Source organism: Sordaria macrospora, chromosome 5, assembly GCF_033870435.1.
Source record: "Sordaria macrospora chromosome 5, complete sequence".
Classification (NCBI taxonomy): Eukaryota; Fungi; Ascomycota; class Sordariomycetes; order Sordariales; family Sordariaceae; genus Sordaria; species Sordaria macrospora.
This window is the reverse complement of record NC_089375.1, coordinates 634159-646797: the sequence shown is the minus strand read 5'-3', so window position 1 is coordinate 646797 and position 12639 is coordinate 634159. Positions and strand designations below refer to the sequence as shown.

The window sequence follows — 12639 nt, the reverse complement described above, 5'->3', positions numbered from 1 at the left end:
GGCCGCCCGCTATGTTACCTAATATTTACTGGATTTTTTCACTGCTTAGCCACTACGCCAACCTTATTACCACGTTTCACTCCAGTTGTGGGCGGGAAACAAGCAAACACCTTGATTGATTGATTTGAATCTGCAGGATCTGAAAACACAAGGCAAACTGCATCAAACGTAAATCTGGAAAGGGGGTTCGTTCTCCTTTCTTTCTGAACGAGACATCCATTGGTTCCGGTTCCGATCTCGGAAGACCCGGTTTCTGCCCTGAGTGAGATGAGGATGGATGAGACGGGACCTTGGAGCTCAGCTGTGCAAAACATTGCAATACGAAAGCGGTAATTACCCGTACCAGTTCGGTCAAATTGTGGAGTTTACGAGAAACGTCATCTCTGTGTACAAGCTTCCATTGCTTCAATGCTTCGAGCCTTCAAATGCATTCCCGGTGCTGATCACCACCGCCCGCCGGGCGGACCACTGACAGCGCGCACTGCACCTGTCAAAGTCACTACCTGCACTAACAATTTCGCCTTCTTTGGATTACAAACCCGCTTTTGCCGCTTCATCAAATGATCTATCTAGACTTGTCAACAACAGCAGGACTCCATAGACATTTCTATTTCTCTGATTAAGTGAAGAGTTGGACTCGTGGCGTTTTCGTCTCAGTGATGAATCACAAGTGAGTAAGAAACATGAGGCGTCACGGTCGATGAATTTTGTTCTCAAAGATGTCATGCACAGTTTTCGTCTTATCCAGGCATGTTAGCGTGAAGTTCTGTGACGGGAACAACTCTGGCTGATCACGTAATCTTCGATATCAGACATTGACAACAAACTGTTGACATCAATGTATGGAGTTCGTCAACGCAACTTCAAGAAGTACTCTTGAGTTAGGTAAACTTGGAAGGGTTCCATTCTATCTCCTACTTTTTTCTAGCGGATCGAATAAGGACGGAACGGGCATTGACAGCTGCATGGAAGTCCCTCTCATCAATCACCTCATCCCGTCTCAAACCCACCATGTCAACAACACCCACCAAACTACCTGTACCACCCATCAATGGCGGTAGCACCGACGACTCTTCAGATTTTGAGATCATCGAGATTGCCCCCAACGGCGATATCGTCCTCGACGTAACCTTCGAAACCTCAAAGCCCGTCATCCTTGCTGCCAAGAAAGCCTTCGCCGCCTATTCCGCCCGACCAACTCCTCGTCAGGCCAGCAAGGCACCTGGACAAGGACCGGCAAAGACACTCGCAAAACCACCCAGGCCACCACCCAAGCCCAGAGTGAGGGTTGGTTTTCGTGTTCATCTATCGGTGTTGAAGGAGCATTCACCTTACTTCGCCCGCCTACTATCGGACACGCGTTTTGCCGAGGCCAAAGCTGTTGAAGCGGCGCTTGCTAAGCTTTCGTTGGAAAATGTCAGCCCTGGGGAGGCGGACTGGACTCAGTTGCCAAGGGTGGCCATCAGAGAAGATGATGAGGCTACGCAGAGCGCCGAGGTGAGGTATGTCTTTCATGACTTGATGTACATACTACATTATGGGGGGCTGCCGGCACCGCCAGCACCACCGGCAGACGAAACACCACAGGCTGCAGACGCAACACCGCCGGCAGAATTTATAGGAGTACCACCACCGACCTCAAAGGCAGCATCAGTACCTACCTCAAAGCCAGTATCCAAACCGGCAACGAAGACAGCAACACCCGTAAAGGGCCAAAGGCCAGGACGAGCACCAGGCAAGACACCAGTCAAAACCCAGTCAAACGGCCTGAAAAAGCCGCTCGAAAAGGCACCACCAAAGCCAGGGGCAGATGAATCCAAACAGCCAACACCACCACCTTCACAACCCCCCCTGACAATCCCCTACCTAATCACCCTCTGCCTCCTGGCCGACCGCTTCTCCTGCATCCCCTCCCTCTCCCGTCTCGTCTCCTCCTCCCTCGCCACCAACTCCCCTCTCACGCCCCCGATCCAAATCCAGACCCAGATCCAAACCAAATGGCCACCCACACCAACCCGCATCACGAAAGACCAAGACGGCCACGTCCTCACTCTAGCTAGTGAAGAGCTTTTGCGTCAAAAGATTTTGGTTTCTTGGTTATTGAATTTCCCAGTCAAGTTCCAGGCTGCTACGAGGGAACTGGTTATGTATGGAAGTAGGAGATGGACGCTTTCTGCCCCGGTTGAGGAGGAGGCGGACGATGAGGAGGGCGGCGGCGGCGGCGGCGGAGGAATTGAACATAGGTTCAAAGCCCGCTGGTGGGAACTGCCTGACTCATTGGAAGAGGAATTGTCGTACCGGAGAAACTGCCTGCTCTCAGTCCTGGCTTCCATCCCCCGCCACTTCTTGCGACTGTACATCGTCCGCCCGCCACAGACTCGTTCGATAATCACGAGCAGCGCAGGCGTAGGAGCCAGCTTCACATCCAACGCCGCCTCGGCTTTGCAAGCGGCTGCTCAGGGAAGGCAATGTAAGATGGGGTATGAGAGCAGCATGAGTTGCGATAGTTATCAGTTGGGGGAGATGATCCGGTTTCTTTGCACGAAGGGGTTGTTAAGTCTGGTGGATTTCAGCCCAATGAGCTTTGATCGTGCTATCAATCAGTATGATGGCGGGGAGAACCCCCTTGCAAAGGTCGACGCTGGTAACGCGCCGGGGGCGGGTGTAGTGTTTGGACCTCCTAAACCTTCCACTGGTGGTAAGGGGGCAGGGACAGACAATGGGCTTGGAGGCATCTCAACGATGGAAATCAGCCACTTCATTTCAATCCTGCGCCAGTGTCCGAGTTATCAAATTGATCGGAATCATACCAATTGCGGCTTCCGGACGAGGATCCTGCCGCTTTTGGAGTACGTACAGGCTATGCTTGGTAGCGAGACCATTGCCATCAAGAGAGGCGACTGGGATAAGAGGAGGGAGGAGGTCAGTTGGGTCAGTTTGGTGCAGGCGCGAGAAGAGGATGACAATGACAGGGAGAAAAAGAAGAAGGTGTTCAAGTTCACCAGAAGTCTGGCGGCTGATCCAAGAATGAGATATGCTGGCACGCTGGGAACGAATAAGATGGCGATGGAACTGTTCCTCGCTGACGAGTGGGATTGGACGGCAGAAGAGTATTGAGGGCTGTTTGTTGTTGTTGTTGTTGTTGTTGTTGTTGTTGTTGTTGTTGTTGTTGTCTGCCCCTGGGGACGAATACAGGACGGGGTGTTAGTAACATGAGTTGGCGTTTAGACGGGAACATATTGTTGATCAAAAGCTACTTACATGAACAGGTAAACAGATAGAGTATAGAAGCGGACAAGACGCCATTTCAACAGTTGCATCCGGCAACACCTCGCGATCCAGGGCCTTTCAGGTTCAGGCCAGTTGGCTGGTGGTGGGCAGATATAATGGGGGTGGTCAAGACCTGCCCGTGGCCTTCTTCCAGCTCAGCTTGTCGAAGAGACTAGCTTTCTCGCTCGTGTCATGGCGCGACGACGGCTCGGTTGCAGACATGCTGCCATTGTCGATCTCAGTTTTCTGTGGAATCATTATCCATTTCCCTTTCACCTCGCGATATCTCATTACGAGAAAAGAAACAATGGCGACCAGCCAATACAGATTATAGGCAACGACGGAGCCGTATGTCGCCGAGTTGGTCCAGCCGAATATAGCGTTGAAGATGCCCCAACCGCCTCCGCCATTGACAGTGGGACTACAGCAGTCCACATGCCAGGCTGACTTGTCAACATCGTAGGATCCAGGGCCGCTGCCGAGTTCCGCAGCATCACTTCCGATGGCATTAGCCCATTGCTGGTTCTCGAAGGCCCAGATCGCTCGCGAGAAGAGGCCGGCTGCGACGAGGTAGAGGAGTGATGTTGAGAGAACGAGGAAGAGTTGTAGCTTGGTGGACGACCCGAAACTAGAAATAACCTCATCAGTTACCACTTAACCGACGATGGGAAGGGAAGAAGAGACTCACTGGTAAAGAATAACCCCAACCAAAGCTCCCACGATGATTCCAACAATAGCAGGAATCGGGATTGAGCTCGCGGGCGCCGCAAAGGACACACCGGCAACGAACACAATCGCCTCCACGCCTTCTCTCAACACTGTCACAAAGGGCAGTACGAACATGACATACCTTTCCATCCACATCTTCATCTTCGGCCACCAGTACTGTCTCTTTTCTGCGCCAGCCATCTCTCCTCTTTCCGTATTTGCCTCCTCATCTTGACCCTCCTCCCTTGGAGCTGTCTTGTCGGCGCCCTTCTTCTTGTTTCCCCTCCCATCCATAGATTTAACCATTCTCATCCTCCACCGCTCCCTCATCCTGCCCACCCTTAGCAACGCCGCACCTACCACACTGATAATCAAACTTGCCAACAAACAAAACGCTCCTTCCCAGTTCAGCTCCGCCCCCGAGGTCTCCCACTTGTCGACGCCGAGAGTGTAAAAGATCCCGATGACGGCGCCGCCGATGATGATACATAACAGCAGGCCGGAGATGGTGCCTAAGAGAATTTGTCGGCGGAGGGCTTTATACAGACGGAGATCCACGGGCTTTGAATTGGAGAGGGTGAGAGGTTCATCATGCTGGGGTAAATTTTGCGCAGGGCAGATCGTTCCGCCTTGCTGGTCTGGTGTAGCTTTGGGGCTGGGTTCAGCGGCTTGGTCAAGGGCAGTTGTCTTTGGGGACTCTGGCAATGATGGAGTGGCAAGAGTTTGCTTGAGAAAAACGAGGAGGACGGAGACGATGATGGCTGTCTCAAGGGTCTCGCGGAACACGAGGAGGAAGATGGGAACGGAGAAGAGTTGCATGATGGATTGTTTGTTGTTGGATGTCGCTGGGACGGCTGATGGCAAGTTGATGATGGAGATTTCGATGGTGGAAAACCCGAAAAAGAAAAAAACCAATGAAGAAAAAAAAAAAAAGAAAAAAAAAAAGGGGAACATTACCTCTTGAGTGGTGCCGTTCCTTCTTTTGACAGGATGGGCGCAACTTCCCGAAGTACGTTTGAAAAGGACAGGTGTATAGGGAAGGAACACACGGCATCTTTGTGCGCCATGGAGCCCTGCAGGGAAGGAGAGTCCTGCTATTTCCAAGAACGGAGGAAGGAACTAGCCGTGCACTGAGCAAGTGATCATGCAGGTGTGCACAACAGGACTTGCCCATATTTTCAAGTTCATCGCTGTCGTCTCACTTGCCTTCCAGTCTCCAGCTACGAAGTGGCCCGCCTGCCATGTCGACTGTTTCGGCCTGGTGTTAGCTGCGAATACAAAGACGGATCACTGCCATGGTAGCATTGAAGCCTCAGTGGGTGGTAGAGATGTTCGAGATATTGAATCCTCAGTCCGCTGTAGATTCATTGATAAGATAAGTGCTTCCGTCGGCAGACGCTTCCCCCACTGTCGTTCTACCTCGATTAAGAAGCTCACACAGTTATGCAGCGGGTGATTCACTGTCCGGTGCTACCTACGCATACCCGGGGTAGGAATGACTTCCCCATGTTCACCTTGCCGGTTCTCGTGTCACGAAAAGGTGACCGCGGGCTTTTTGGTCTCGATATGGAAGGAGCTTGCCTGACGCGACGAGACTTCCAAGGCCCAGGCCTAGGTGACACTCTGTGGGACTGATGGGAAAGAGCGAATAATAACTCGTTTCAATCCCCTGAAAGGATAAACCCAGGCTTCATCGGATCCTCAGAGAAACTTTGAAATTCGTCTACTGATGGGTCTTCTGCATCACGAGTCTCCACACAATGAAGATATTTCCACAGATCGCTCTTCTTTCCATGACCACAGCAGCAAATGCTGCCACCGTCGCCTACGATTTCAACGTATCATGGGTCACGGCAAATCCAGATGGCCTAGTCGAGCGACAGGTCATTGGAATCAACGGCCAATGGCCACCTCCGAGGATAGACGCCCAAGTTGGTGATCGCCTGGTCGTCAATCTCTTGAACTCGCTCGGAGACGAAGACACTTCCCTCCATTTTCACGGCTTGTTCATGAACGGGTCAACTCACATGGACGGCGCCTCCATGGTCTCACAATGCCCGATTCCCCGGGGAGCCAGCTTCACCTACGACTTCACTATTGACCAACCGGGCACTTACTGGTATCACTCACACACCCAAGGCCAATATCCGGATGGCTTTCGAGGACCCTTCATTATTCACGATCCCAAGACCCCGTTTCAATACGACGAAGAGCTTGTTCTCACCGTTTCTGATTGGTATCATGAACGAATGTCTGCATTGCAACCGCGTTTCATGAGCAAGTATAACCCAACTGGAGCCGAACCGGTACCAAACTCTGCGCTCATGAACGACACTCAGGACTTGACCATCCCTATGATACCCGAAAGAACTTACTTGTTCCGCATGGCGAACATTGGAGCTTTTGCTGGTCAGTACATATGGATTGAAGACCATAACATGACTGTGGTTGAGATGGATGGTGTCTATGTCCATCCTACGGAGACAATCATGGTCTATCTGTCTGCTGCTCAGAGATGCAGCTTTCTCCTCAAGGCCAAGAAAGAAACTTCACGAAACTTTCCGATCATAGCCAGCATGGACACGGTAAGTTACCTCCCTCCTTATCCGCAAGTCAGCGTGCTAATATCAGAACATAGACCCTCTTCGACACTATCCCCCCTTCCCTCAACCCAAACGTAACCAGCTACCTTCTCTACAACAAAACCGCGCCCATGCCCTCACCAAGTCCTCTTAAATCTTTCACACCCCTCGATGACACTCACCTCCGTCCCCGTGACAACCTCGACATCCTCCCCCTTCCCGATCAAACCATAACCCTCAATATATCCATGTCCAACCTCGCCTCTGGCGCCAACTACGCCTTCTTCAACAACATCACCTACGTCTCTCCCCTCGTACCCACTCTCTACACCGTCCTCTCCTCCCCCAACACCTCCGAAATAACCAATAACCCCTCAATATACGGCACCTACACACACCCCTACATCCTGCCCCACAACTCCATCAACCAACTAGTCCTCAACAACCTCGACACAGGCCGCCACCCCTTCCACCTCCACGGCCACAACTTCCAAATACTCCATCGTTCCGGTGCCGACGAAGGACCCTGGTCCAGATCAGCCAACAACTCCGCTTACAACCACAAAGCCCCGATGCGCAGAGACACGCTCGTAGTGGAACCAAACGGCAACGCAGTCCTACGATTCAAAGCTGATAACCCGGGCGTGTGGTTATTCCATTGTCATATCGAGTGGCATATGATTAGTGGGTTGGCGGTGACTTTTGTTGAGGCTCCTGAGGTTCTACAGCAGAGTTTACAGATACCAGAGGATCATTTCTCTGCTTGTAAACGTCAAGATGGCAAGGGGAGTGGGAATGGGAATGGGAAGGATATTTCGGTTGTGGGAAACGCTGCTGGACGTGGAGATCCTGAAGGAGACCCAAAAGAGTGGTTGGTTCTAGACGGACAACCTTCCCCGCCGGGAGAGTTGCACTCGCGATTCACCCGGGGAGGGGTTGTGGCTTTGGCTATCAGCTGTCTTACGGGGGTCTTGGGCGTTGCGGTAGTAGGCTGGTATGGATTTTCCGAACCTGTTACCAATCCTAAGGCTGAGGCTGCTGCTGAGGAAGGGTTTCTGTCTGGAGCACAGTATTCAGACAAGAGGAAATCAGTTGGTGATGGTGATGCTCTTCATGTTGGATTATTTGATGGTGGTGCGGATGCAGCAGCTCCGCCTCCAGGGAAGAAGCCAGATGCCGCTGCTGCTGCCTCTGGTCTTTCAATTGCTGTGACTGTGATCAGACGTGGAACTGAAGCCGTTGAGTCCGAGGCTGTGTCTTTTGGAAGTGAAGAGGCTGCAGTCAATGCCGTGGGTGAGAGGAGAGAGAAAAAAAAGGGGAAGGGAGTGGAGGTGGATGTTGAGGGAATAACCAAGGCTTAGTAAGGAAGGAAAGAAATAAGTATTCATGAACAAATGTTGACGAATAATAGGGGAAGGGGTATTTGTAATGGTCATAATATAATGGGAGATGTTTCGAGCTGAGAATATAGTAAGCAAAATATATCATTACCATGCATGTTATGTCCAAATGAGGCAAGATACATTACTTACCCTGCTCTGCTCGGTTCCTCACCTACCTACTTTTACCCTTTTGATGATGATGATTATAATGATGATGTATCGGACTTTAAGACCAAAACAAAGCAGAAGGATAGGAGGATAGGAGGACTTAAGGCAATTGCGCCGGCCGGCCGACCGGTTTTATTAATAGTAGCCTTGAACGAGTACATACTAGACGGCCGTGCAGGTGTCATGTCGATGCATGGAATATAACCTCCACATCACCAGAGAATTAGTACATACGACCATACCCACTGGAAAACTCGGGATCCCGTCCGCTCTCCCATAGATAAGCCAGTGAGGGCCAGACTAGTAGTTGGGTCGGTGACGACCAGCGAATCCCTGGTGCTGTATGTCTTTTTTAAATCTCTTTTCTGTTGTTTTCTCTTTTTTTTTTTTAACCTCTTTTGTTTCTTCAAGCGTCCTTCCTTTCACATTCCCGTTCCCTTTTTCACTCCATGGTATTTGCTGATTGTTTGTTTGATGGATTCATCCAGCTCATCGTCAACTGGCTTTTGGAGCCCCTTTTTTCCCGCCGGAAATATTTGCAAACAGATAATGTAACAAAACCAAAAGAATCCACGGACAAGGAGACACAGGCTGCCTGCCGGGAGTCACAAGGCGAGAGAGAAGGTATTAGGTATAGTAAATTGCCTACAGTAAGCCACGAACTCGCTAAGTAACTAGTTAAAACCGCTGATGTTGTTGTAATCGCAATGCACGCAGGAAAAAGAAACACCGCTCAGTAGAGGACCCATCGCATCAAGACTGGGAGATAATAACCCAAGCCATATCAGAGACTGGGCCGCGAGACCGAAGGACTCTTGAGACATCTTACATCAAATACAAAGTCTCATCCTTCTCTCTCTCGCCACCACCAGCACTAGGAACAGTCGTACTCTCCTGCTCGCCCTCCGTCCTGCTCGGGCTGGGGGCGCGGGGAACCTCATACGCGCCCTCCGCCTCCAGCGCCTGGAACTTGCGGACGACGCGCTCGATACCATCGCATCCGCGCTCCAGGACCTCGCGGGTAGGACCATACGACAAGCGCACAAAGTGGTGGCAAGGCGAATCGAACAAATCGCGACGCTTGCTGGGGTTCAGGTCAAAGAAGATACCGGGCACGACGATGACCTTCTCCTCCAAGCAGGCCTGGAAGAAGTTGAGACCGTCGGAAATCGGGTTGGGCAGCCACTCCAGGTTGAGCCAGAGGTAGAAAGTCGAGTCGGGCACGAGCTTGATGCTGAAACCGATTTCGCGAAGGCGGCCGACGACGAAATCGCGCTTATCCATGAAGTGGCGCTGCAGAGCCTTCATCTCGGCCTTTACCAAAGTAGGCTCGAGCATAGGGATGGCCGCCTCCTGGAAAGGAACGTTGGTGCCGCCATCGAGGTAGGAGCCACAGCTGCCAATGGCCTGGATAAACTCCTTGGGACCCAAGATCCAAGCTACGCGCCAGCCGGGCAGGCGGAAGCGCTTGGTCAGGCCGTCGATGATGAGGACGTCATCTACGTCGACGTCCTTGATGTTCTCGGCGGCGGAAATGGTCGTGCCGTCGCAGTTGGAGGTGTAGTTGTAGCCGGAGTAGAACTCGTCGCTGACCAAAGTGGCACGCTCGCGGCAGAGGTCTTGGATCTCGCCCAGTTCCGGATTGGCGACGACGCGGCCGGTGGGGTTGCGCGGGTTGGAGGTGATGATGACGGAAGTGCCGCGGGCGATTTCCTCGGCGATCTTCTCGGGGTGGATGTGGTAGCCGTCTTCCTCAGACAAAGGCACGGGAATGGCGGCGAAGTTCTTGAAGAGAGACAACATCTCGTTGTAGGCTGTATAGTCGGGAATGAAGAAGCCGACGTAGGCGTTGTTGAGGACGGCGGCGATGCGGATAAGACCAGCGCGGCCGCCGGGAACGATGCATACGTTCTCCCATGTGTACTTGGATTCTTTGCCTTGGCGGTGCATCTCGTTGTAGAGGTTGGCGACGGCTTCGCGGAGGGGCTTGATGCCGGCTGTGGGACCATACTCGCGCGAGTTTACGGAGATGTCGAGGTGCTGGGGGCGGGGGAAGCAGCCCTCGATCTCGTCGTCGACTTCAGGGGCGCCCTCTGTGATTATGTGTTAGTCGGCTGTGATATGGGTAATAGGTGGGAAACGGATACACATACGTCCAAGGTTTGCCCACTTCTCGGGCTCCTCAAAGAAACCATGCTCGCCGGCTTGCTCGGAGCACCAGATGACTCCGGTGGAGGATCGAGTGGCATCCAGGCCAGCATGAGGAAGATGTCTATGATGGAAATGTTAGAATGGTTCGTCTGATTTGGATGGGTAAAGATAACATACCCCTCATGAGCTGCTCTGAACTTTCTGTGAATCTTACTGGACGCCTCTGAGTTTCTGATTAGCCTGACGAATATGTTTGCGATGGTGGCTCAGAAAATCATACCAGTAGAGCTCGGTTCTCCAATGGAGAAGCGACGGGCAGGTCTGGGGGTTCCAGTGTTGCGGTTGATGCTGAACTTCCTGTTATGGAAGGCACCATGGGGACCATGGGGGTGCTGGTGAGAAGCCATTGTGAAAGACACTGATTCTCCAGGTCTCAAAGACGGGATGTGGTGGTTGGGGAGGAGAGGTTGTCGATGGGAAAGAACTGCGCCCTGGATATTTAAAGGCGGCAGTTTGAATAATGGCTTGGCTTGGAAAGTGAAGGAGATCAGGAAGGAAGAAACCGAAAGTGAAGGGCAATGGGAAGAATAAAAAGGAATTCATTCACCGGTCGACGAGTCAAGTGGAAGGAGCTACCCCGCGGGAACCTTGAAACCTGAACGGGAGGGGTCATCCAGTCACATCTCCCCAAAAGTACCCAAACACCCCACGTTGCGCTTTTGAGGGAGAGGTCAGGTTCCTCTACTATGTCGATGACGCCGTGTTTCCCGAACAACGTTTGAGGGCCATTGTGTGTCCGGTGTCCATTTGAGACATACAATACACGTAGGAAGTGAATGGAGAGATCAGATAGGACGGTCATGGATGACGGCATGCCAACCATGCATGAGGATATGCATTGAACCTGGAGATCAACTCGATCCAAGTGGGCACAGAGTGGGTTCTCGTTGGCCCAGCTCCATATTCCCTGAATCCCGTATCCTCCTTCCGCAACCCACCACTCGGTGTCGACGGTGGGGATACGGCACACGGGAAAGGGGGGGGGAAGGTTGGTTCTCAAGGGGCTATGGCAGTAGAAGTGGGAGGATGAGGGTTCATGAGATCCATTTACTGGACCTGGCTGATGTTGAAGTTGGAAGTGAAAGGGTCACAGTTTTCCCTTGCAAGTCTAACAAATTAGTGACATCATCGAGGTGAAATCTGGTACAAAGAATAGACACTCTCACTGAATTAACGGTTATCACCACTTGGGTATCACCATTCGACATCTCTTTGTTACCTTGTCCCCGGGGATCTTGATCCGTACCTCAGCTGGCCTTGTGCTCTCCCGCAAGTCATGATGTGCATCCCAACCGTTCGGGTGGTCCGGATCAAGACGGGAACCCCTGCCAAGAAGATCAGGGGTTACAATGGCCGTCTTGGTCGTCCGGAAGCAGCCGGAGCAGTTCGTGATGTTCCCAGCTCGTGATAGCCAGTCACGTCGCTGTCGCTGCCGCTGTCGCTGTTCGTCTCTCGGATCAGTGGATATGGCCAAGGTCCCCTAAACAGTCACCTCCTGTCGCCCGAACCCGGACATCATGACTCGCCATTTTAGGGGGTCAAGTTCGGTTGACCGACATTCTGGCAGATTGAAGCAATGTTAGACGTCTTATTTTTGAACCCAACACCGGATGGCTCGGGCATTCTGTCAAAGATGGGTTGCGAAGAAAGTCGTATAAAGGTCAGTCTGCTGCGTGAATGTCCTCGGTCAGGAGAGAGTCGAGTCGAGGTCCGCCAAGAGGATGACCGTATGGATGTTCTTTACCCACATCCTTCCCCTTGCTCTTCAAGGTGGGCCAAAGGATAGTCGTAGGGCTGAGATACAGTGAGGCTCTTGATGAAGATCTTTTTGCCAAGCTTTTGGAGAAGGAGATGAAGAACAGTTGGAGGAATGCCCAGACTTGGGGGTGTGAGAGCCTCATCATACCCTTGACCGGGCGCCCTCCTGCCGTGCCTTTGTACATAAAGTCCTTGGCCACCCTCCTTTGTTGGAACAATGTCTCCTGAGTCTCGTCTTTCTTCTCAAGGCCCATCTCGCCCGTCAGGCTGACTGGTCGATTGCTGTGTGTGCCTCTGTAAGTCTCTAACCATGTGCGGACATCTCACCTTTCCACTAGGTACGCCGCTCCGCAGCCTTTCGGGCCATGAACATTGCTGATTTGAAGACGACTAGTCGTACTCGATGCCCTGCCGATGACAATGCCGTCTCTCGCCTTGTGGCTGCGGGCTGCGAGATTTCAAAGAAGCACATGTCCCAGAAGACCGCATATGAACAAGATCATGCTTTGCGCCTCAGGCAATGGCAATGAATGCCTTCAGGCAAACCGGTCCTAGTCCTT

General features: G+C 52.2%; 4 protein-coding genes across 4 annotated transcripts; 2 read left to right on the top strand and 2 right to left on the bottom strand.

Annotated features, from left to right (window-relative positions):
- Window positions 1–1011: 1011 nt before the first annotated feature.
- SMAC4_07231 (uncharacterized protein) lies at window positions 1012–3322 on the top strand (the record flags this gene model as incomplete). Its single annotated transcript, XM_003344614.2, has 1 exon — window positions 1012–3322. The coding sequence occupies one exon, from the start codon at window positions 1012–1014 to the stop codon at window positions 3115–3117; it is 2106 nt and encodes a 701-aa protein (XP_003344662.1). The 3' UTR covers window positions 3118–3322.
- A 74-nt stretch (window positions 3323–3396) lies between these two features.
- On the bottom strand, window positions 3397–4874 carry SMAC4_07232 (uncharacterized protein; the record flags this gene model as incomplete). Its single annotated transcript, XM_003344615.2, has 2 exons — window positions 3959–4874; window positions 3397–3898 (listed from the first exon to the last, which is right to left on the bottom strand). The coding sequence occupies exons 1-2, from the start codon at window positions 4795–4797 to the stop codon at window positions 3397–3399; spliced, it is 1341 nt and encodes a 446-aa protein (XP_003344663.1). The 5' UTR covers window positions 4798–4874.
- An 864-nt stretch (window positions 4875–5738) lies between these two features.
- SMAC4_07233 (uncharacterized protein) lies at window positions 5739–7980 on the top strand (the record flags this gene model as incomplete). The annotated part of the gene is made up of 2 exons (XM_003344616.2): window positions 5739–6563; window positions 6617–7980. 2 exons carry the CDS (start codon window positions 5739–5741, stop codon window positions 7919–7921), a joined length of 2130 nt encoding a protein of 709 aa, XP_003344664.2. The 3' UTR covers window positions 7922–7980.
- A 512-nt stretch (window positions 7981–8492) lies between these two features.
- On the bottom strand, window positions 8493–11949 carry SMAC4_07234 (uncharacterized protein). Its single transcript, XM_003344617.2, has 4 exons — window positions 10542–11949; window positions 10439–10484; window positions 10264–10382; window positions 8493–10203 (listed from the first exon to the last, which is right to left on the bottom strand). Exons 1-4 carry the CDS (start codon window positions 10666–10668, stop codon window positions 8936–8938), a joined length of 1560 nt encoding a protein of 519 aa, XP_003344665.1. The 5' UTR covers window positions 10669–11949; the 3' UTR covers window positions 8493–8935.
- Window positions 11950–12639: the final 690 nt, after the last annotated feature.